This window comes from Bemisia tabaci, chromosome 1 (genome assembly GCF_918797505.1).
Source record: "Bemisia tabaci chromosome 1, PGI_BMITA_v3".
NCBI lineage: Eukaryota > Metazoa > Arthropoda > Insecta > Hemiptera > Aleyrodidae > Bemisia > Bemisia tabaci.
The window spans coordinates 40,305,937-40,332,030 of record NC_092793.1 but is presented as its reverse complement, the minus strand read 5'-3'; the positions used below and the strand labels follow the sequence as shown (position 1 = coordinate 40,332,030).

The 26,094-nt window shown below is 38.9% G+C and overlaps 1 protein-coding gene across 5 annotated transcripts in view; it reads left to right on the top strand.

Moving 5' to 3' along the window:
- The window catches only part of Vha100-1 (V-type ATPase subunit a family protein Vha100-1), a 122,024-nt gene that overhangs the window by 6,584 nt on the left and 89,346 nt on the right, over positions 1 to 26,094 (top strand). For all 5 annotated transcript variants that reach the window (XM_019058109.2, XM_072300996.1, XM_019058111.2 and 2 more), the window contains exons 2-3: positions 12,945 to 13,121; positions 15,294 to 15,422. In XM_019058109.2, the coding sequence (XP_018913654.1) occupies positions 12,945 to 13,121; positions 15,294 to 15,422 (306 nt within the window). The remainder of the gene's footprint in view (positions 1 to 12,944; positions 13,122 to 15,293; positions 15,423 to 26,094) is intronic.

Here is a 26,094-nt window from a genome sequence, read left to right as displayed (position 1 = left end):
ATTTGAAACTTGGGGGATATTCCTAGGTCAAAGGGAGCTACTTTTTGGCCCCCCTAGAATTTTCAGGGGGCCCCCCTTGGGGGGCAACGGCCCCCAACTTTTAATTTTCAAATAGGAAGACCCCCTTTGTGATAGCTCGTTCGAAAGAGCATAAAAAAAGAAAACTTTTCGCGCAAACCCGAAGTCAATATCTCAAACCGTTTCAAAATGGCGGCCGGTTAAAGTTCAAAATGGCCGAAAATTCACACCGGTTATTTGTCGATGGATTTGCGCGAAAATCGGTATGAATGGGTATTTTAACACGAGAAAAACGAATTTGACGTTAGATTTTCAAAAAAACCGAAATTTCCAAAATGGCCGCCGGTTAAAGTTCAAAATGACAAAAAATTGATTTTTTAGAAATCTAAGTTCAAATTTGTTTATCTTATGCCAAAATACTCTCAAATTCCAACTTTTAGGCAAATCCATCAGCAAAAAACCGAGGTGACAATTTTCGGCCATTTTAAACTTTAACCGGCGGCTATTTTGGAAATTTCGGTTTTTTTGAAAATCTAACGTCAAATTCGTTTTTCTCGTGTCAAAATACCCCTTCATACCGATTTTCGCGCAAATCCATCGACAAATAACCGGTGTGAATTTTCGGCCATTTTGAACTTTAACCGGCCGCCATTTTGAAACGGTTTGAGATATTGACTTCGGGTTTGCGCGAAAAGTTGTCTTTTTTTATGCTCTTTCGAACGAGCTATCACAAAGGGGGTTTTCCCATTTGAAAATTAAAAGTTGGGGGCCGTTGCCCCCCCAAGGGGGGCCCCCTGAAAATTTTAGGGGGGCCAAAAAGTAGCTCCCTTTGACCTAGGAATATCCCCCAAGTTTCAAATCTTTACCTCAATTAGGTAAAAAGTTAGAGGGGGTGGAAGGGACTTTTGGATCACCCTGTATCTCGAGCAACCTGAAGGTTTAAAAAAACGAGGAGGAGAAAATAAAGTTTATAAGTTGCTCAAAGCAATCTATGGTTTAAAACAAGCAAGTTATGCATGGAACAAAAAAATTGATGGAACTTTAAAATCGCTTGATTTCCAGCAATCAAAGTTGGAACCCTGTGTTTATTTCAGACAAGTAAAGGGTTCATGGATCATAATAGGAGTTTATGTCGATGATCTACCTCTAATATACCAGAATGAAAAAGAAAAAGAGGAAGTAAAAAGGAAATTGATGTCTATTTATGAAATGAAAGATTTAGGTAGACTTAGCTATTTTTTGGGGATAAATGTGGAGCAGGATGATAACACGGGAGAGATAAGATTGGATCAAGAAAGGTATATAATAGATGTCTTAAAGAAATTTAACATGCTTGACTGTAAAGGAATTGCCACACCTCTTGAAGTTAAACAAAAAGAGAAAAAAGGGGGAAGTGATACAACATCTCCTGAACATGAGCATGAGGAAGAAATTTTACATGATGTACCTTATCAAAGTGTCATTGGGAGTTTAGTGTATTTATGTGTGTGGACCAGACCAGACATTGCATATGCCATAAGTTATCTGAGTCAATTTAATAACAAACCGACTGCGAGTAAACGGAAAGAGGTAAAGAGAGTTTTGCGCTATCTACAAGGCAGCGCCGCTAAAAAACTTGTTTTTAAAAATGAGGAAAATAATGCAATTATGGCATATGCGGATGCGGACTGGGGAGGGTGCAAACTGGATAGGAAATCCTTCACTGGGTTCATTTTTAAGTTATCTGACGGACCCATTGTATGGGAGAGCCGAAAACAAAGGACTGTTGCCATGTCGAGTACTGAGGCTGAGTACATGGCAATGGCTGAATCCGTAAAGGAAGCGATTTTTCTGACCAATTTGTACTTTGAAATTTTTGGAAAGAAAATTTCAGTTCAGTTGTACAACGATAACCAGGGGGCTATTAAACTGACAAAAAATCCAATACTGCACAATAAAACGAAGCACATAGATTCGCGTCATCATTTTATCAGGGACGCAGTGGCCGGAAAACAGGTAAAATTGGATTACCTACCAACAGAAAAAATGGTCGCAGATGTGTTAACAAAGCCTCTTGGAAAGGAGAAACATTGGTTTTGTGTTGACAATTTACTTAAGTAATTTTCATAATAATTCTTTGGAGAAATATCCACATTTACTGGAAATGTTTTTTTTGACTAGAATGTAAGAATGACTAGAATTTAAGAAATGATTTTTTGTAAGAGAGACTAGGGTCAGTAAAAATAGGTGTAGGCCTCGGAAGAGGGTTTTTTAATTTTCTTTTAATACTTAAATTAAGAAGGGGTGTTGAAATGAGAGTAATTTAAGCATTAAAATGAGACGTAGCAACGAGGTAAAACCTAAGGAATGCATTGTCATGCACTTTTCATGTTCGCTGTTCTTTCCATCCGTTGCGAAATCCCCCCGTCTAGTAGCTTGTGACGACTCTCTCGGTGCTCACCATGTTTCAAAAATAAAACTCTTTCTTCACTACCCAACTCGATGCGTTCAATTTAAGAAATCATAAACAACAATGTAAATATGTCTTAGTTTGTTTGAGCATTCTACTGGGCCGATTTCCATGATTTTTGCGGTTATCGATGGGTAATAGGCTCTAGATGAGCCCGCTCTAGTCAGATTTTGGAAATAGGACCCAGTTTTTTTTACAATCAAGTTATGAAAGTGAGCGAATTTACAGAACGCTCCGCTCCTGCTGCCGCTATGCGCAGAAGGCTGCGCAGTAGCCGAGGAGGTTGCGCAGTGGCTGAGTAGCCTGCGCCAGGGACCAGTTCTATAGGACCCTGGACTCCCGTAAGAGCCAATGTAAAAATTCGTGAGCAGGTACTAGTGCTGCTATCTCGCGTAGGACCCTCGCAACTCACTGCTGTTATCAGTTGTTGGACTTCATTAAAATCCGTAGGATCGCGTATAACTGCAAAAAATCGAATTTTTCACTCTACGAATGTAGGCGTCGGGTCCTTCCTTGTCGGAAGGGGTCGAAAACGCCAAAAATATACTTATTTTTCAAGAATTCAGCCGCCTTATGTGTTATTTTTCAATCTTCGGCTTAACCTCACTTTTGGAGCGGGCGATGGATGAGTCGAGGTTCGGGGGAAGGATCCTCTGAGTTGACTAGGGTCCTACGCGAGAATGTGCTGCAATCACCCGCTCACAACAGAACGGCGCACGGTGCGTTTTAAACAATTTTAATGCGGTCAACATACCACCCACGATTTTTTTGCGGAAATGTCAACTAGAAGGCCTACTGATTGAGGAACAACAAACCGCGAAATCTGTGATGGGGCCGTTTTTGAGAAAATGCGATTTTTCGCTTTTTTGGCGGGAATTTCGGGCCAAGGCGCTGAAAAAGTCAAGTTAGGCTGTTTTTGTAGTTCGTAAATGCATATCCTATACATTTTGAGTCAATCAAGTGCCAGTAGATAGCTATTCGTGCATATTGCCCAAAATTCATATCCTGAAATCCACGACTTTTGGGTTTTTGGGGGGTTAGTCAAGGAGAAATCCGAAAAAAAGAGGGTTAACCCGGAACAAATTGCTTAACAAACTTTTCCTACGTAAACTTCTTCAGTGGGTCCTATTGAACAACATACCAAAAGTTTACCACGGTTCGCTCCCGGAACACCCCCCCCCCCCAATTGCCTAAATTTCAATATGGCGGCCATAATAAGGCCTCTGGGAGTTCGATTTTTTGAAAAATACGCATACAGTGTCATGTGAGGTGTCAATTCCTATGTAATTTTGGTCGTAGATTTCAAATATGAAGTCAAAAAAGTCCCTTGATCAAAAGGGGGTACCCCAAATCCAAGATGGCAGCCAATTTTGAAAGTCAAGAGGGTGGATTTTTAAAAAGTTCGCGTGATAAGGCAAGTGAGGTATCATTTCTTATGTAATTTTGGTCGTAGATTTCATTTATGAAGTCATAAAAGCCCTCAAGTCAAAGAGATTGCTCCAAATGCAAAGATGGCGGCCAGCTTTGAAAGGCAGGAGGGTGAATTTTTGAAATGTTTACGTGAAATCCCTAGTAAAATAGAATCAACCTGACGTTTCATAAACTACCCTGAGTCAGACTAATTCAGGCTGATATCAATCTGACTCAGGGTAGTTTATGAAACATACCCTGACGTCAGGTTGATTCTATTTTACTAGGGATGTCACGTAAACATTTCAAAAATTCACCCTCCTGCCTTTCAAAGCTGGCCGCCATCTTTGCATTTGAAGCAATCCCTTTGACTTGAGGGCTTTTATGACTTCATAAATGAAATCTACGACCAAAATTACATAAGAAATGATACCTCACTTGCCTTATCACGCGAACTTTTTAAAAATCCACCCTCTTGACTTTCAAAATTGGCTGCCATCTTGGATTTGGGGTACCCCCTTTTGATCAAGGGACTTTTTTGACTTCATATTTGAAATCTACGACCAAAATTACATAGGAATTGACACCTCACATGACACTGTATGCGTATTTTTCAAAAAATCGAACTCCCAGAGGCCTTATTATGGCCGCCATATTGAAATTTAGGCAATTGGGGGGGGGGGGTGTTCCGGGAGCGAACCGTGGTAAACTTTTGGTATGTTGTTCAATAGGACCCACTGAAGAAGTTTACGTAGGAAAAGTTTGTTAAGCAATTTGTTCCGGGTTAACCCTCTTTTTTCGGATTTCTCCTTGACTAACCCCCCAAAAACCCAAAAGTCGTGGATTTCAGGATATGAATTTTGGGCAAAATGCACGAATAGCTATCTACTGGCACTTGATTGACTCAAAATGTATAGGATATGCATTTAAGAACTACAAAAACAGCCTAACTTGACTTTTTCAGCGCCTTGGCCCGAAATTCCCGCCAAAAAAGCGAAAAATCGCATTTTCTCAAAAACGGCCCCATCACAGATTTCGCGGTTTGTTGTTCCTCAATCAGTAGGCCTTCTAGTTGACATTTCCGCAAAAAAATCGTGGGTGGTATGTTGACCGCATTAAAATTGTTTAAAACGCACCGTGGGCGTCCTATAGAACTCGTCCCTGCCTGCGCATCAGCTACTGTATTCCACCGACCGTTTCATCAGGAGCACAATGTGAAGGAAAAACGAACGAAAATACAGAAAAGTGAGAAAGTGATGCTGCAACGTCTCCGAGGCTCGAAGAAGAGAAATGTTCGCTAGATGGAAGGTCAACCTGAAGTGCCTATCTCCTCGCGTCCACCGACCCATCCGCCGGAGAGGGCCTTATCAGGAGGAGACGCACACGGCGCGGCGCGACAGTATGACCTCGGTTTATCCCTGCCTCCGCTATTTTCCAGGCGAATTGGGATTATTTATAAATGAATTTTCTTTTGAAAAATTTAATGTTCTGGAAAATAATGCATGATTGAGATAAATCAAAATAATTCTTGAATTAGGGAGCCAAAGATACATAGCCAGACATGTATTGCATACCGCATGTCTAAACAATATGCCTCCATTTTTCTGATAACAGGGTTTTCTGGTCAAAATGGCATCATCCATCCACGAATCCTTCATAAAACTGATCCGTTATTTTGAAGTCTAAAAGGACAGGAAATCATTTATTCAGGAAATAAAAAAATAAATAAAAAATTTTAAAAAAAAATCCTTATTCAGATGGCAAAAATACGCATTTGTATAAAAATTCGGATTTCCAAAATTTTGGTCATTGGTATAAAAGAAAAACACGGCCATTCTCTGATTTAGCAGCAAACGTACAGTTAGTGGAAGCTCCTCCATTAAGGACCTAGATATAATAATTTTTATATAATATAATTTTTTATAATAAATAAGGGAAAAATAGGATGCGTTCCACATGAGGGTTTACAAGCGCATTATGTCATTTGACGAAGCGAGAAACATCCGTTAGAAATAGTATACAAGTATCCTTTTGTATTTTTAGTCACTAGATCCAAAAATGACCTTAATCATCTCTATCGGACATCAGTTTCCTCGTAAAATTAAATGTTCCTCGCATGGACGGACTGCCTCACATCTATTCTATTCCATTCTATCCTATCTAATTTCAAAACTGAACGTGGTAAAGTAACCGATAGACTTGTGAAATGAAAAAAAAGAGAACAAATCACAGCCATTAGACGCATCCAAGCATCGTTATTTCTAGAGAAACCGAGGCAAAGCTGGTGACCTGAAATACTGCTTTGCAAGACTAAAAGTCTGAAAATGATGAACTTGAGAAACATGTTAGCTGGAAAGATCTTTTTAGCTTCCTCGAACGGAAACTGAAACCTGTAATCTAGCGAGTACAAGGTGAAATTTTGAAGGAGAGAAAGGGGGAAAGGATGTTAAGTCTGGCAAAGAACGAAGTGTTCAGTAAGGCAAGTTAAAAAGAAGAGATAGGGACAAATCAATTAAATGCAACAGAGATCTACAGGGTTATCCAAAAGTCACCTACCACCCCTGTAACTTTTTTCCTAATTGAAATAGGAGTTGGAAACTTTGGGAATGTTCCTCGATCTAAAGTAGCGACTTTTTGGTCCCCTCAAAATCTTGGGGGGCGGAAACTAACTTTTTTTTCAAATGGCAACCCCCCCCCCCTTTTGTGATATCTCATTCGAAAGATGATAAAGAAGAGAATTTTCGGCGCAAACCGCAGGTTAAAATAATGATTTTTACAAAATGGCGGCCGGTCAAAGTTCATAATGGTGGAAATTTGGCTTCTCCGTTTTTTATCGGCGGATTGGTCTGAAACTCAGAATTCTAGGATTTTTCGTGACGAGAAAAAACGACTCTGGCATTAGTTTTCCAGAAAAGTCAGTCCTTTCCAAAATGGCGACGGTTAAAATGGCAGCCTAGAGCGGGAAGTGGATATGTAGGCTGCTTATCGATGGATGTGTATCGGAAAAATTGGTGTTATGGCCAAGATTCATCATCCTCGAGCCAAAAGCCTTCTTGGTAACGAGTTTGATGCAAGTCCATTGCTAAACGGCCGTAACACCGATTTTTCCGCCGCCATTTTTAAAGTATTTAGTATTTAAAAAATCCAATGAAAGATTCATTTTTTTCGAGCCAAAAACTACCAGAGTACATACTTTCGTGCAAATCTATCGGTAAACAGCCGTGATATGAATTTCCCGTCATTTTTTCGCCGCCGTTTTAAAATTTTTCGAAATTTTAAAAATCCAATGAAATATTCATTCTTCTCGTGCCGAAATACCCTCGGATACCAAGTCTCATACAAAGCCAACGATAAGCGGCCTAAATATCCACTTCCTGCTCTAAGCTGCCATTGTAACCGCCGCCATTTCGGAAAGGACTGACTTTTCTGGAAAACTAATGCCAGAGTCGTTTTTCTCGTCACGAAAAACCCAAGGATTCCGAGTTTCAGACCAATCCGCTGATAAAAAACGGAGAAGCCAAAAGACCCCGCACACCTCTTATGGGAAGCTGCACCATCATCGTTTGCTAATTGATTTATTTCATTCGATTCTCCTCTAGATGCTGATCAAAAGTTATAATTGTGCCAACTTTCTGCGATGCACCGTTTTCGCAAAAAATCTAAGAGAAGATTCAATTATTCGGCGACAAAAAGCCAGAAAGATTCCTCATTTCAGTGCTCGAGTGAACATATTAGGGGAACTCCCGCACCGACCGGCAGTCTTATCTCGGATTCCGCACGCCGTTTTGCTCGACCATCTAAATCAGATTCTTGAGGAGTATAAGAACAGGAAAGACGGAACGTCAACCGGACGAGAGCGGGAGGGAGATAGCCCCAGAGTCGGCAGGTACAGATAAGAAGACGGACACGCGCTACGTTTTTTCTTTATTTACATCGGGCTTGTTCTCAAATGCTTTGTTCGTTTTTATTCACTGTCGCCGAATAATTGAATCTTCTCGGCGGTTTTTTGCAAAAACGGTGCATCGTAGAAAGTTGGCGCAATTATAACTTTTGATCAGCATCTTGAGGAGAATCGAATGACATAAATTAATTAGCATTCGGTCATGGTGCAGCTTCCCATAAGAGATGAGCGAGGTCCTTTCCACCATTTTGAACTTTGACCGGCCGCCAATTTGTCAAAAATCATTATTTTGACCTGCGGTTTGCGCTGAAAATTTTCTGTTTTTATTATCTTTCAAATGAGGTATCACGAAGGGGGGTTGCCATTTGAAAAAAAAGTTAGCCCCCGCCCCCCAAAATTTTGGGGGACCAAAAAGTCACTACATTAGATCGAGGAACATTCCCAAAGTTTCAAATGTCTATCTCAATTAGGAAAAAAGTTACAGGGATGGTAGGTGACTTTTGTATAACTCGGTCTGGCAGGAAGTCCTATTCAGCAATCATTTGTTGGAAATTAGAATGTTTTCAAACATGACCGAACAGTTACAGCCTAATTTTGTGAGATTGCATAACCCAATTTTATTGGAATGGCCTCCTTCGGATCCAATGTTGAATCCCAACTTTTTGCGAGGAAGGCAGTCATTTAATGATATTTTCATCAACCCTTAAATGCTGAGGCCGGGTCTAATCGACCCGAGGCTTCCTGAGAAAACCTGTCCCGTAGATTGTATGGGGCCGGTTCACGCGAGCTTTAGATGTTGGTCTGCAAATCATTCCAAAAAAGAATCGGACATGGACTTGATAAAAAATCGAGTATAAACTCAGCCGAAGACAGGAAAGACCTATTCGGGCCTCTTTTTTAACTTTTCTCCCGAATCTGAGCAAAGCCTCACTGGCAGCATATAGAGGAGCATCGCGAGTTCACGCCTCGGGCAATTGCGCCTTCAATTTTGCCGATGCAACACGTACGTACGTCCATCAAGCACGAATAGTCGTATCTTTTCGCCGTCGTCAACGCACATCCTTTCCTCTACTCTGTTCCTATATTGTGTTTGTTGGTTTCGTTTGTCTCACTCGTAGTGGTGCCTCAAGGGCTACGTGAGCATCATAGCCGAAGGTAGAAAAAACCTAATCCGGCCTCGTTTTTTAACTTTTCTCCCGGATCTGACTACCAGCATAGAGCAGAGCATTGCGAATTCACGCCTCAAATTTTCGCGCCTTAAATTTTTCATGTGCATCATGGACATCCATCTAGCACGAATAGTTGTATCCCGTTTAGATGTCTCTAATTTTTGAAATTTGATATGAATTATGATTAAGGTTTGGTCATATTTTTTTTTCCTCCTCTTATTTTGCTATCGGTTACAGGGGCGCATACTCGGCGCGCCATATGAGCGTGTCTGCCAATGGGCAAGTCGGCCTTAGGGCCTGGTTCCTCGAAACAGCCCGTTTTTAAGGAAAGCCTTGGTTTCCTAAGAGTGTTAGAGAGAAATTATGGTCTTAATTGAACTCAGGGCTGTCAATTACATTGGGATTAACCATGCAATTCCTGCCGTTTGTTCAGAAGAAGAAAAAGAAGTAAACTCATTTGCACTCCTATGTTATGCAAGACAGACAGTTTTGAGTTCATCTGCGTTTCATTTTGTACGGAAACCGTCTACTTATTCTGGCAGAAGCTACAAAATATTTAGGATCTGCGAGGAGTAAAAACTTCGTCATGGCATCGCAGTGGTGTAAACTGTTTAAACGGGGGACCTATATGTCATTTCATTAATACCCTTTTATCTATTTTAAGTTGTTAATATTTGTTCTAGTTGTTAAATTCCATGTCAGGAGACTCGTTAAATAATTTCACTCGAAAATAAATTCCTCTCCTTTTCTCAATAACATCAAAAAAAAAAGAAAAAAAAAAGAAAAGAAAATAGAGAGAGAAAAGAAACGGTCCTAAGAAAATTCTGAAAAATGCGCTTACTTTTAGACTTTTCGTGCCCAAACAAGAAACTAAGCGTTTTCCTGACTATTTGGAATCTCTCTTGATTCGTTTTTCGGATTGAGGAAAATAATTCGTTATTTATTTAGCGACTTTGCAGCTTTCCCGACATTCTTCAATTAAAACACAATTCGACGTAATTTTTGTATTGGAGGAAGAATCTATGGAAAGCGCAAACGTTGATGTTAACTTGTTTACCTGCACTGGAAAAAAAGTCTCTTGGATCCGGAGTCCAGACTCTTACAAAATACTCTCGAGTCAATCCAATTTTTTCTCGAATAATAAGGAAATTCGCGTGAATTAAGAGGCTGGGCTCCCGATTCAAGGAAAAATCCGATTGAATCAAGAGTATTTTTCTTGTCGAATCTTCTAAGAGTCTGAACTTTGGAGACAAGATACTTTTTTTTCCATTCGAGGGAAAAAATTAAATACGACTGAACATTTTGAGATCTCGCAACCGGAAGACATCGATTCCAAGTTTGCTACTCCGCATTGCTGACAAGTGAGAAAAACTATGGGTCTAATGGTAACATCCACCCAACCATTGGCATGGGCTCATTTTGTGAGGAAAGGTGTGTGAAAAGTTGATCTACTGGAGTAAACACTATATTTCTTCTTCAATTTGCTAACCTGTACTCCCTTTTACTGACAATCACTAGCTATTTCTGACCATCATCAATTTTGCTGGATATTTTTCTAATGCGGAGCAAAGGTGAAATTAAAAATCGGTTTATGATATTACGACATTAACTTCCCATCGACTTGCAAGAACATTTCATGCAGGAGACTTTCAATAAAGTGGAGGAGAATGGATGGTAAAACGGTTATCAATAGGCCTTATTCAAAAGCGGTCATTTCGAACCTCGCCCTGATCTTCGAAATACTTCCAGGGTCTATAGCGGATCACTTCCCAAGTCCATAACACTGACGATTTTTTAAATCAAACAGTTACGGATGGAGAAGAAGGGGGGGGGGTCAAAGTTAAAACTTTAAACTGGCATATCTCGTAAACGGACTGTCGTAAAGAGATGATCTTGGTCCCAAAATTTAGAGGAAACCATCAGCTTTCAGACAATGATGAAAAAATTGGTCCATTTTGAAAATTTCATCCATTGCTGTCACGTTGCCTTAGCTCAAATTTTCAATTTCTTACATTTTTAGCTGGGGCGGTACCTTTTTAAGTCACTCCTGGACAAAATCATTCGTCAAAAATGACAAGATCATGATAAATGATCAATATGCAATGGATACAGGGGAATCAAAGTTTTCGATCATAAAGAAGATTATGTTTACCTTCAACGGTTCCCTGGGTAGAAATAAGAGGAAAAAAGAGGAATTGCTAATAAAAGCGTACCGTTTGAGCTTTTTTAAAAAATTATGTCCATCCTAGAGAAACGATTTGAAACAGAGTCATGATTTTTGAAAGTTAATGCAGCGAGCGTCAGCTGAGGCTAGTCCTGTAACATTCATATGCCTTGATATTTTGTTATTTTTTTATAATAATTGTCTTACGGAATGAGCTGATGGGGTATAAAAATGCATAACCTCGTAATTCGTGGTCGGTTTGGGGGCATGGGTGATCTTGGGACTCAGAACAAACCAGGACCCAGTGTATACTGCATGCACTTTGAATAATCATATCTCTCCTCCAACTTGTTGCCCCAGGATGAATTCGTGCTTGTTTTAAAGCTTTAACGGTCTTATTTCATCCAAAAAAATTTGTGTTACTTTTTGTGCGATTCCCTCAACATCACAGCTGAAAATGTGAAAATTTAAGCTGGGACAACGTGGCAGCAATGGATGAAATTTTCAAAAGAAACCAATTATTTAAACATTGCCTGAAATCTGGTGGTTTTCTCTAAATTTTGAGACCAAGATCATCTCTCTGCAACAAACCATTAGCGAGATATGCGAGTTGAAATTTTTTACTTTGACTCCCCTCCCCCTCCCCCGTGATTGACCGATTTCAATAATCGTCAGTGTTCTGGACTCCAAAAGTAATCCTCTATTAACTCTGAAAATATTTCGAAGATCAGTCCAAGGTTGAAAATGGCCGTTTTTTTTTTTTTTTTTTTTTTTTTACCTCTTTTAGTAGCCCACAAGGGCTAATCCCGCGCTTTATAGTCCCGGCCCCCCTCCGTCCCTACTGAACAACCAGACCCAGGCAACCATTGTTTGAGACCATTAAACTCGGGTCGCCTGGCCGGTAATCGAACCCGGGACCTCCCGATCATAGAGCTAGCATTACAACCACTACACCACAGGAGGCCGACAAAGAAGGTAAGAAAGAAGAAGGTTAAGAAGGTTAAGGTTTTAAAGAAGGTATCCTTTCTTCCTCGCTCTGGTCACAAGAAGGAGAGGCGAGTGAGGATAGGAATCGATGCGCAATACGTCATTACAAATCTCTGTTTACATCCCAAAGATCTAACAATGTGAATTCTGAATTTCTGCCGGTAAATGGACAAACTTAATTGTGTGTTTCATGTGCATCTGTGTTAGTGACTACGCGCTCACAGAGCAACGAGTGCGTTTTCATATGAGCGTTATCAGGGAACGCGCCGCGCCGTCGCTAAGTAGTCACCAGAGACTCTGCGGGAAACTAAATTCGTCGATAGTACCTAAGTCCAGCAGAAAAATTGAGAAGAAATAATATTGTTCTTTTCGAAATTACCTTTCATGTAAAAAAAGTTGATCAAAATCGGATCAATAGCAACGGAAGGACAGCGCTTTGAAAAAAACAAAATGGCGGACTTTAACGGCCGCCATCTTGCTCCTGTCGCGGGTCTCAAAGTGTTGCCACTTCCAGAATTACTTCTGAAGGCACCACCAATGAGCCCTGAAAGCGGCATATTCCAATCAATAAGTGCAGGGTTTTTGCCTATTGGATTGTAGGCAAGGCATCATCAGACTAGTCCCGGGAAGTTCAAAAGAGAGTAAAAAGTAGTCTTACAGGTGCCATGTAAGGGAAGGGGGTCGAAAAGTCAGAAAATATGCTGGACGCAGTACCCAAACAGCTTTATGTGAGAACCAACTTGATATTGCTTTTGACTGCATTAAGATGCATTAAAGATGCATTAAAGATGCATAAGGACTGCATAATGCTTTCTCTCATATTGAATGTTGTTTGCTCTGTTATAGTTAAATCCTGATGTTAATGCATTTCAACGCAAATTTGTCAATGAAGTGCGACGCTGTGATGAAATGGAACGAAAATTACGCTACCTTGAAAAGGAAATCAAGAAAGATGCTATCCTGATGCATGACACTGGAGAGAGCCCTGAGGCACCTCAGCCAAGGGAAATGATAGATCTTGAGGTTTGTATACTTCTTTTGGTACTTAACATCACTCACGAAGGGAGGAGTTTTGATAGGGGCCAGTTTTGAACCTGCTTGAAAGTGTTATGGAGACCATTCTTGTATGTATTCTAGGTTAGGTAGTAGGTGTATTCAGACATAAATATTTTCTGCGACCAAGTGATTTTTACAGCTGTAACAGCCTCTTCAAGTTTTGGGCTAAATACGGTTTTAGTTCTGTAACAGGCCCCACATACCATCAGTCATCATCTTATAAGTGATTCCGTGTATGGGTGGATTTCAGCTAATGGGAGAAAATGTTTTTGAAAAAAAGTTGAAAATTGATTCGGCCGTATCAAGCTGAAGACTACTTTTCTGTTATCTTAGAACTCCATACTGTAGCATTTAATTATGTGCATCGCAATATCTTTACGATTATTTTTCTTTACCAAGCCTTCAGTGTTGGAAACTCACAGGCGCCAACGCGCCAAATGTGCCTAAGAAATCAGTCATGGCGCCTAAAAAATGAAGGTTCTGCGCCATCATCGCCCCTAAAAATTGCCCCCCCCCCCCAAAAAAAAAAATCTTAGTTTTTCTGTTTGGTGATTTTTCGAAATTTCCCCAAGTAACAGCTAGTAGTTCTATAACTAAAACACCTTGCATCTAACTTGACACTAAATGCGTCGTTATACGTAGGCAAAAAGTCAATTTGGCCCCTAAAAATCGAGCTTGATGCGCCACATGGCTCCTGAAACTCCAAGATGAGTTTCGAACACTGCAAGCCGGACATGTCAGGTTTGGTGACATCACCAAACCTGACATTTTGCTGCTATTAATTGTTCCTGCCAATTTACAGTAACAAAATAAAACAAATCTTGAAGTTAGGTCGAGAGGCCACCTGTAGATGTAAGGAAAAAATATTTATATAATATTTGCTCTCATACTTCACCAAAAGTTTTGATGGGAAACAGTGTCACCAAACTGACATTGAATAAGTGAGACACTTCAAAAACCATAGAAAAAACTGAAATCATGCTGAAATTGAAGGAAATATGTGGACTTATCAAGTACACGTCTGTTCGTTCTCCACTTCTGCACTCAGTCATGCCTTAATCTGCACGCAAGCGCTATCTCGTGAGTGGCCACAAACTACAACGCGTAGCGTCACCGAACTGACACAATATTGAGTTACCTGCTTCAAGTCTCAAATTAAAGTGAATAATATAGTTTTCTGGTGTTTAGATGTATATTATATCAAACAATATACATGCAAGACTTAAAAATTAGACAAAGCTCCCAAAAGGGCCTGGTTTATTTATATAACGATTTGATACATTCACTACATCCAAGTCTCACGTCACTAAACTGACATTTTCACTGTTTAGCACGTTGAAAAAAAGGTTTAGAGTTATTCAAATTTCCTGAGGGATTTTTTCATGGTTGGTGTGACCTGCCTCTACACAAAAAACCAAACATCGAGAGAAAATGTTATAATTGAAAGTTTTAAGCAACCATTTATACGTCTTTCCCATATTTTATCCCATTAGCTGAAATCCACCCGTATGTATTTGCAAAATTTTGAATGAATCAGAGTTGAACTGTTCAGGGAGAGTGATTGTGTTGCACATCTGTGACGAATGAGTTGTAAAGAGTTATTTTATGCAATCAATCAGGGAAAACACTGAGAATTTGCAACGTAAAAACTCTGAAATGGACTTCTTTATATGGTTGGAGAAGAAATTAAGCAATGACTTTGCGAAAAAAATGGGTGAGCTATTCTCCAAGTCATCAAGTAAATCAAATGTTAAAGATGGAACAGATTAATTTTGTTATGTACACCCTGGTAATGCCTGAATTGGAGAAATGCATCAGCATCGTTCCTGATCTCCGAAAGTACTGAAGCACCTTTTGGTTAATTTTTTAGGTTTTTCTCAGTCGTGCATGTATGTCATTAAAACAGAATTTTAAATAGGACCAAAGGGTCGGAGAATTTTTACTTCCTGTTATGTCTATTGCATTTTGTTCGTACTAGGAACAGTATCTGTGATGTAGAATCAATGACTGACTAGAACTAAAATAGTTAGCAAGAACTGACATAGTACTTAGATATATTAGTGAGAAAAGGAAAAAATTTTTTTATTTCTCTTATTATTCTTTAATTTTTTACATCTCCTTGATTTTTGCCTCTTCCAGGCAACATTTGAAAAGTTGGAGAATGAGCTACGGGAAGTTAATCAAAATGCAGAAGCTTTGAAAAGAAATTTTCTGGAACTCACGGAGTTGAAACATATTCTTCGCAAGACTCAAGTATTCTTCGATGAGGTATGTGCAAAACTAGACATATTTTTGTTTGGTTTAGTGTATCATTCCGACAAGGAGGTAAATAATGGGCCAGTTAAGCTTAGGAGGGATTTCCTTGTAAATAGTCAATTCCCTCTGTTTTCGGTACGAGAAAAACAATGCGCAAGGTAAAATTGCACAAAAAATTGTCTCCACGGAGATATAACGCCTCCTTTTTAGGGGTCCTCAAAAACGTGTTTCAACCGTTCATTCGCTACCATCATCAATCTTTGACACCATGCATCATAGACGGGAAGATGGCCAAAGCAAAGTCAACTTGCTTACTAATATCATGCTGCCGTTGTTGACATCTCAATTTCTTGTGTAAGGATTAGTGAGTTCTGTGCAAATGATTCATATCTTATATAAATCCGTATTGCATTCTGATTGAAAAGTGCAAGAAATTGAGAACAATTGGTTAAAATCACAAAAAGAGTAACCTACATAACCTCCAATTTTCAATATTCCAATGCAAACTGCCTGAGCTGAACAGTTCTCCCCCCCTCAGTTTCGTACTGGTACGCATTAGAGTTCAAAAAATTGAATTTTGACTCTAATTGTAATTTTTGGAAATTCTTGGCTTTGTTTTCCCCGCAAAATGGTGTGGACCCAGCACTATTTCACCACCTTGTTACGTTACCTCTAATTAAAAACAAAAACACACTGCCAATGCGACGCTGCTGTGTATACTTCCTTTATGGATTCAGCCGCCATATCAATCATGACGCTTATTGTTGAAAGCAGTGCATGGTTCAAACCCCATTTTAAGCCACCTTAATTTTTGACATTTAAGTCAACCTTCTTCCCGGTTGCAGTCATTAAAAAAATTGAGAACAAAAAACTTTAAGCTTTGGTCACTTACTACTTTCGAATGATACCATAAAAAAATGACTTAGCTAACCCATTCTGCACCATATAACCATCCAACTGTGTGAAAAGCAGATCTCTCCTTTATTTCTCACCTGATGTAAGCACTAGAAAGTGAAATGATCAACAAAATCAAGAGTGATCCAAAATTCATTACCAGGCAAAGTGTGCCAAAATCCCTGCATAATCAGTTCACTATCACAAAACAGTTATCTTTCCCATCAACAAATTTATACCTGTGCTCAAGAACCGCTGTAGTGAGTCCAGACATATTAGATCGAAAATCGGCAAATATATATATATATATATAAAAATAAAAGATGATTTCATGTGCCTAAGTTGTTCACATGGCAAGCTACACTATGTCTACTTTCAATCCTATTCACTAAAGAGAATTTGATTTTTAAAACAGCCAGCACTCCTGCATCAGTGTTGGTTGTTTCTTGACCACTCCTCTAGCTTGCTGTTTTTACCTTTAACTTTAATCGTTAAATGAGGACGAAATGGCATCTTAGTATTTCAGCTTGCGTTGAGTCTATTTATTTTTTTTACAGTCTCATGGTAGACTTCATTTAACCCCTGAACTATCAACTGTGTGCAATCTACTCTTTGCTTAAATTCCAACCATGTTTTGTTTATCTGTGCAATTTTGGGGTCAGTTATTCATTTGTACCTTGATGTTCTTTGAATAGTTTAGTTAATGGTCTTTGGTCTCTTCATGTAGTATTTTTTGAGGGACTAAGGTCTAAAAAGTAAATTTTGTCAATAACTAGTTAATATTATGGTGGCTTACCAAGGACTATTTTTTCGATAATTTTGGATTCTAGAAGCCTCCCCCAAAAATTTCTCTCGAGGTCCTCTTGGAAAACCCCTTGAAATTCCCCTGGAAGAAAGAGGATTAGCTTGCCCAGTTTTCCTTTGGATTTCTCTCAGCTAAATTAAATTTTTCAGAAGGAAATTGCTCGTAAAAACTGGGGAAAAGACTGTATGTAGTTTACGACATGATATGTGGCGGCTGAGGAGCGGAGTTAGTGACGGGCTTGATAGATTGTATAAGGATTGAAACGCAGGTAAATAAGTACATTTATAAATTGAGCCGCTCACCCGACTCTGCCCCTCAGCCGCCATTTTTCAAGTCGCATACTATAATGTTAATATTTCATTGATGTTCCATGTGACACGTGAGTGTAATTCGAGAAAACTATGAGACGACTGCTTTTTTGAGGCCTTTAAAACCCAAAACGATCAATTAAAACTGTTTTCAGGAAGTTTTAATGGCTTTAGCTCATTGGTCGACGTTTATAGCTTAAATTTCCTCGCCTGTGTTTGTTCTAAGATTTGGCTAGGTCAAAAAATGTCTTCCGAGTCCCTTAAGTGTCAAACCTTCTGATTAATGACTCAAATAAAATGCGCATGTGTAGATCATTTTTGTACACAGTTTCTTCTGTTCGTTTGCATGAAGCTACCTTTTTTTCATCCCACACTTTAATCCTCTCCAGTGGTATCTGCAAATTTGCCCTCTTACCTCATATCCATCAGGATTTCAGTTTTTCTTGACATTTTTAGAACTTTCAATCAAAATTCATAGACTGAGAGTTTTATTACTTCCTGCTTGCGTGTTAGATTTACTTTAATTTTTATTGGAATCTCATACAGGCGACAATTCAAATTAAGACCATAACTGTAAAGCATGGTATTTTGCATTCGCTGGTGCCTTTGAAGTGTCTATTCTCACCTGCATTTGAATTTTACTCACATCACCTGTGTACTCACTCGCCTTACAAAGGAGGGGTTACGATTTGGGCCGAAATCGGACCCTCCACATAATCAGGAAATTTTTTTGATATTTGGCTGTTCACGATGCATTTTTAACAGAAACAATCGAGTTTTGGTGATCAAGCTCTCTGGCCTAATTTCAAAAGAAACTCACGGCTCACTGAATTAGAATTGAGACCCTTTCCTGTTATATTGGCAATTCACCCTCAAACTCCGTGGAGTATAATTCATAAATTCTCAAAACGAGAAACAGTCTTGAAAGTGATGGCATATATGGCACCATCTTTTAGGGGGTCAAAATTTTTGCCCCTCTCTTAGGGTGGCCCCCACCTTTTTTTCACATGGTAACTCCTACCTTGCGATACATCATTGGAAAGAACATTGAAAACTGAGAATTTTGGCGCAAACTGCGGATCAATATCTTGATTTTTGCCGGACACATGATAGGTCAAAGGTCAAAGTTGACCCATTTTCAAAAACTCTGAACTCCGGCTCAAATTATTGTAGAGAAAAAAAAATAATTAAACGTGAAAATTTACCAAATTGCAAGCACTTTTAAGTAAAAATCACAGAAGTCACTTCTAGTTAACTTAAAGGGGGGGGGGGGGGTCCGGACACCCAAATACGTCGATTCGAAGGTCAAGTGTAAAATTATTTCAAAACTGCGTTATCAAGTCCTTGAATTTTGGGCAAAGTTAGAAAAAACGAAATTTAAACTGTCTTAAATATCTTTAAATTTCCTTTTTTTGAACTTTGCCCGAAACTTGGGGACTTGAAAACTCAATGTTGAACTAATTTTGAACTTGACGAGATAATGTTGAGGCACAGTTAGGGACAATTGGCTCATTTCGCGAGGAAATCGTAAGACCTTTGAATTGACGAATTCGGGGGTCCGGAAACCCCCCCCCCCCTTAAAATTAGTTCGAAGTGATCTCTGTGATTTCATATATTTATTATATATTATTATATTATTATTATGTACATTATATGTATATTTTCTTGTGATTTAGAAACGACAACAGATCTCTCTGCAACTTTATTTTTAACGGCATTCCAAAAATGTATTTCGCCAAGAGGAATCTCAAGTACTGTCTCCTCAGAAAACGCAAAAGCATTTGTGAGTTCTTCAGCTCATCTCCAGAAAATTTTAACAAGACAAATAGTACAAGACTAGCAGGAAACCCGTGCTACGCACAGGAAAACCCCACCATCAGCAATCACTGTGATTAGTGATCAGTTACTAATTGTGTTTCTGAATTATTATCTACTATTTCAAAATTGGCGAGACGCACTGGTTTGATTAAAAAGTAGAGATTAGTAGTATGCTGCTATTTTGGTCCGTTCTGCAATAAGCTCACATGATAATTATAACAATAAAAAATACCCAATCAAAAGTTGGTTATTTTCATGAAGATTTGTTACTTTTGTCAGTTCAATGTTCAATTGAAGTTTTCTGGTGAGTTTCAGCCGCGAAAATTACGGGATTTAGCCAGCGGTTTCGTTTAATTCACAGCAATGGCGGGTTTGTCATCTACATCGCGGAGAAAACTTGATTTTTCCAGGGATTTTGTAAAACAAATTAGAAATGACACGATAATCACCACGGTATCACGGCAAATACGTCGTGTTCCTAGCGAATTTTTAAGATCATTACAATTGCGCGTTATTCACATCAATATCGTGGCATACACGCGAATTTCTGACTCAATTAAGACTACGTATAAAACTCATAAACATCTGTTACTTGAGATGGGCGAAAACGTATGATTTTCCTTCAATTTTGTATGATACCACATACCTACTCCGGAGTTCAAATAGTTGCCCGCTTCAATTCTGCTTGTTAAAAGTGACGAATTGGTAGAATCCAATCTAAATTTCACGAGAACTATGGGATGTAACCATCGGTTTCCCTATATAAGATTTAATGTTTTCAAATTAAAAAAAAAAAAAAGAAAAAAAAGAGCATTAGCGATGATTTAAAATTTTGCAAGTAAGACTCATGTGTTTCGTTTCCTCGATCGGAGTCAAATATTGATGAAATGCGCGCGAAACCCCCGCTTCTCCTCCGATTGAAGCGTTGCACACCGTCTTTATGTTCCATTTTTATTTATTCATTTTATTAATGAAGCCAAGCAACAGCTTCTCTCAAACTTTCCCGAGAATTTGCCTTAATCATTTCAAAACAAGATAAAAGTAACAAAAAGTAACCCCAGGCGACGTGAAGACTAAATCACAACATTTTTTTTACTTTCGAACTTGAGCAGGTAAATTTTTTCAAAAAAAACAAAACAAAACAAAACGAAACGAACGGTGCCGCGGAGCACATTTTTCACTAATCTTGCAAAAAAAAAAAAAAAAAACGGAAGGGCACTCGAGCCAATGCGCGAACCAATCGCGAAAATCGCGAACCAATGCCGTAGAATGAAGAGACTACGCCAGTCTCTTTATTCTATGCCGATGCATAGACAGATTTTCCAGATTTTCACATCCCTGAGAGAGTAGCCCGGCAACGGATGCACGAGTCGGAGCTCGCAACAATCATGGTGCGGCGTTTCCAAAAGCGCGACGCCGAACTCGTTCCATCTTCCTCGCACTCGTTGGACGCTTAACCCCTTCCATCTTCCTCGCACCCGTTGCGCGTACCAAAGGAACACACGTAAAATTTATCAGCTGTCTTTCAGCGCGAAACGCGGAAATCGCTCCATCTCGCTCGCACTCTCTCTCGCACCCGTTGTCCTTACGGGAAAATCGACCCACGCGGACCGCGATATCCCGCGAACCGGCGGGCGGATCGCGAAATCCTCCCTTATCCGGCGCCTCGGGGTAGAGAGGGATCCCAGTGCGGAATCTCAGGGTCACACGGCCTCCCGTTCACGAGATCCGCTGATACGTGAGTGAGTCAGTCAGTGAGTGAGTCAATCAACGTGAAGTCTGCTTTATTAGTATAGATTATTGCTCTGATGTAAACAGATAACGGAAATTCAGTCCTCCATGTGCTGAACATCTCGGTGGAATTTGGGAAGCTGCAATTAAATGCATGAAGACACACATCAGGAAACTGGTTGGAACCGCTTGCATTGTATCAAAAGAAGCAGAAACATTATTGGTAGAAATAGAAGCAATTATGAATTCGAGACTGCAAACTCCATTATTGTCAAATCCTTTAGTTTTAGAAGCTTTGACACTAAAGCAAAAATGAAGATACAAAAGAAAGATATGCAATGAAGTCTGATAAATGAGAAAAAATGGAAATCAGCGTAAGGTGGCCACCTTGGGAAATGGCGGTCAAATTACAGGGAGCCATGGGAGATCCAGCTTGGGTCCCGATTGATTTTCGTTCGAGGTATCTTAAACTATATTTTCACCAAGTTTCATGCTTGTAGCCTAATTTGAAATTTTTTGACCCTAAGCGACCCCACTAGAGTGGTTGCGATTAGGGCCGAAATTGGCTCCTCCACGGAATCAGGAAATTTTTCGATATTTGGCAGTTAACAATATGTATTGAATGGAAAAAATCAAGTTTTACCGATACTCGCATTTTTTGGCTGCTGTGGAACCCTAAGAGTAAAACCAGAGCTTTCCACGATCACAGATTCAATTTATTCACCTTTTTCTTAATACCAGGTTAGGAAGATATAACTGCTAATGAGTTAACATAGACGTATACTCCTCCCTCATAATTGAACACATTGCATCAGTACATTAGCATTATGTTGATTTTTAGCATTTTATTATCATTTCATTATTTATTTGATTTTTTTTGTTGTTAAGTATTCATTATTTTGAATACTTATTTACTATTATCGGTAATATCTTCAGCGGTAAAGGGTTAAGTTCTGAAATGGCTTTAACGCATTCTCCTTCTGCTGTCTTCAAGGTGACCACTCTAGTTAGTCCATCAGATCTTTGATTGCTTCTTTATTACACGGCCTAAGCGTCATAGCATGGGAGGTAGAAAACGGTCGAGGAATGTTACCAGTTGTCCTATTTTTAAATTTTCTTTAGTTTGGCCATTTAAACGATTTTTGAAGGGTTTATAGGTATTCGCTTCTCCAACGCTACCAAAATTTTGATATTGATTCACTTTAATCCAATCAATAATAAGATTTTCGTTCGATGGTTGTTGGCAGCGCAAACAGTTGTTTCTCTATTTGAAAATGTGCTGTTGTCAAAGCCTCCAAATCTAAAGGATTTGACAATAATGGAGTTCGCGGTCTCGAATTCATAATTGCCTCTATTTCTACCAATAATGTTTCTGCTTCTTTTGATACAATGCAAGCGGTTCCAACCAGTTTCCTGATGTGTGTCTTCATGCATATAATTGCAGCTTTACAAATTCTATCAAAATGTTTAGCATATGGAGGACTGAATTTCCATTATCTGTTTACATTTAAGCAATAATCTTGCACTATTTGTCTTGTTAAAATTTTCTGGAGATGTGCTGAAGAGCTCACAAATGCTTTTGCATTATCTGAGAAGATAGTACTTGGGGATTCCTCTTTGCAAAATACATTTTTTGAATGCCGTAATAAATAAAGTTGCAGAGAGATCTATTGTCGATTCTAAATCACAAGAAAAGAATTATATAATTCATATATTAAGTTAGCTTGAAGTGATTTCTGTGATTTTTACTTAAAAATGCTTACAATTTGGTAAATTTTCATGTTTTATTTTTTTTCTTTCTCTACAATAATTTGAACCGGAGTTATGAATTTTTTAAAATAGGTCAAATTTGACCTTTGACCTATTATGTATCCATCAAAAATCGAGATATTGATCCGCAGTTTGCGCCAAAATTCTTAGTTTTCAATTTTCTTTCCAATGATATATCACAAGATAGGGGTTACCATGTGAAAAAGAAGGTGGGGGGCCCACCAAGAGAGGGGCAAAAATTCTGACCCCACTAGAAGATGGTGTCGTTTGAGATAGAAAAATTCCCGAAGTTTCATATTTCTACCTCTAAGGTCCAAAAATTCCACGTGGGGGGAGGGGGAGGGGTACGGACTTTTGGGACAACTTGTATAAATACGCAAACATAGAGATTCATTACTGGCGAATTTTTCCGTTCTGTTTGCTTAACAACGTCCAGCGTAAACTACACCAAATGACAGATGAGAATGGTAGTTGAGAAATGACGCAAGTTTCAGGCAGTGGCGCCATTATCTGTCGTGTGCTTTTACAACAACTTTCATAATTATTAATAGTTAAAGAAATATAACGCTAAACTGCAATTTTAGAATTGATTAACCTCATCCCGATATCTTAATAAATAAATAAAGTGCCTGATAAAAGGGTTAAATTGCTCTTCACATACACGATGCAGTGATTCACAAAAGTCAAAGCAGATCATCTTGCTTGAAGCGGCCAAAACCTTTGTCAAACTGCCGAAAGCAGTCGTTGGGGTGAACAATGATTTAGGTGATTATGTTCTTGATGGAACACTAATGATGTGAAATGATGTTTAGCTGAAAGTAACATCAGACGTTAAGCATCTTCAAGGAACCCACTGTTTAGCAATCTTCCACTTAACCTGCACAGCCTATTTCTATCAAGAAAGGGATGCAATGTAAATATTTTGCTTGACCTACTTAGACCAGGAGCTGGTACCGAAAGGTCTTTAATATCTTCGGCGAAAGATTCTTCTTGAACTGATTTGACGCAACATGTGAGCAATTTCTATATTCCTTCAGATGTCAGTGGTCCTGTTTCCCTTCGACTTCTTTTAGATTTTGTATTATTTATGAGCCTAAGGATATATGGCATCAGTCTCTAGACTGTTTCTCGTTTTGAGAATTTATGAAATAAACTCGATGGAGTTTGAAGGTGAATGGAGAATTTGCATGCAAATTTTGTATTGCTTCATCTGAAAGTGCTTAAAGGGCTGAGTTCACAGTATTTTTTACTTTCTCGCTCCCATAGGGTAGAGAGAGTATTGTCATCCTCCAAAAAAAAAAAAAAAAAAAAGTTTTGAATTTCATCATTCTAAACTTTTAGGTCCCAGGATATAAATAACCATACTTGAAAAAATGTGTCCTGCCGTGTGGCGTCCCCCAAATCTTCTACAGCGATATCTCAAATCAATCTTTCGATTTCCATTCAAAATTTGGCACAGGACACCAAATCTATGGTCTCCTTATGCACGCCAAAATCGATTATGAGGTACGCTAAAAATGTGGGGGCAACGCTCATCGCCATTTTTAGCAAAATCACACGGAAAGCTCATTTTGAAAGACTGTAATTTTGAAAAATGGCTTAATTCTTAAAAGGGCAGCAAGCACATCACCTGGTCATTAATTAAGTTCCAAAAAGATCTTTGCACTAAACTCTAAAATTCAAGGATTACGAGGCCCAAAAGTAGGCACTTTGCTCCGTCACACCACATCACAAACAGCTCATTTTCAAGGACTGTAAATTTAGAAACAAATGCCTTTAATTCTTCTACAAGTTAGCATAAGATCAACCACCTTGTTCATTAATTTAAGTTCCTGTGAGTCATTGGACTAAACTAAAAATTGAAGGTTACGCGTCATGTACGAGGAGAGCACTTCGACGCAGACGGAGAGCGTCATGCCAGTAGATTTTCAAAAAATAGGCCTTTCATTCTTTAAAAGTATGGCTCCAAAAGCACTCACCGTGAGTCATTATTAAGTGCCCTAAAGGTCCTTGGGACTAATCTCATAATTGCATAGGGGCCGCTAGGAAACGCTCAAATTCTCCAATGAAATGAGACGGAACGCTCCTAGATAATAGCAGCGGAACACATTGAGTCAAGATAACCTAATCTCAAATGCATTGTATAATGCATCATAATACTACTCCATAATAACTTTACTCCGTAGGTATAATACACCCGCAAAATTAGACAACTAATCCGGTACTTACATTACATACAATTATCGAAGCTAAACGCAAGCACTGACCACTTTGGATTTTTATTTCGAAACTAATCCTGTTTGTTGTTGCTGAATTTAGAATCCCTGGCAGATTCCATCTTTCGCGGTTCCTTTTTACGAGTACTGAACACAAATATAATATAATAATATAATTAAAACTGCACAAACATGATTGATTAATTAGGTAATGATGTGTTGTTGCAGGTTTGTTGACACGGGGTTACGCCTGGTTACGACAAGAATCCATCTCCCACTACCCTGGCCATGTGTTTGAGTAAATGATCGTAAACCCGCCGAAAACACACGGGATCGTATAGGGGAGGACTTACAAAGTTGATTTTTTTACATGAGAAAGTGAATTTATTCTAGGCGTGGAATTTTCAGTTGAATATTTTTTATAATTTCTTTCTGATATAGGAAATAGTATAAAAATAGATTTAAAAGTGAGAAAATGCACCGCCTAGTGACGTCATCTGGCAGCATTTCCCATTTAAACGCATGTATTTCAGCAGATTAGATCATTTGGTGGTCATATCTTCTCCAATAATTGTCCGTTTCATGAATTAAGGGTATCCTGGTGTTCAGTTCACTCAGTAGTTTCCACTTAAACACGAAAATCATCAAATTTCAGACATCTGCAAATTCTCTATTGCCAATATAACAGGAAAGGGTCTTTATTCTAACTCAGTAAGCCGTGAGTTTCTTTTGAAATTAGGCCAGAAAGCTTGATCACCAAAACTCGATTATTTCCATTAAAAATGCATCGTCAACTGCCAGATATCGAAAATATTCCTGCCACAATTTTAAGCTCTGTTCTTTTCCCTGTAACTAAAGAACGAATCTTTGCAGAGTGTTGAGCGACCACTCATTTTGAAGCAATTTTAATGTACTTTCTAATAGGTCCTTTGCACTTTTGGGCTAAAACTTAATGCTTTTCTTGGCAAATGCAAAAATATATCAATAAATGCAATTTTCTTAGTGCATTTTAACATTTTGGGGCCATCCCCCCCCCCTTTCCATCGTCAAACCGTGTCGAAATTTTAGTATGTTGTTAAGGTAGTATAACTAGAGAGATTCCCACAAGAAAAGCATCTGCTGCAATTTATTCTGGGTTGACC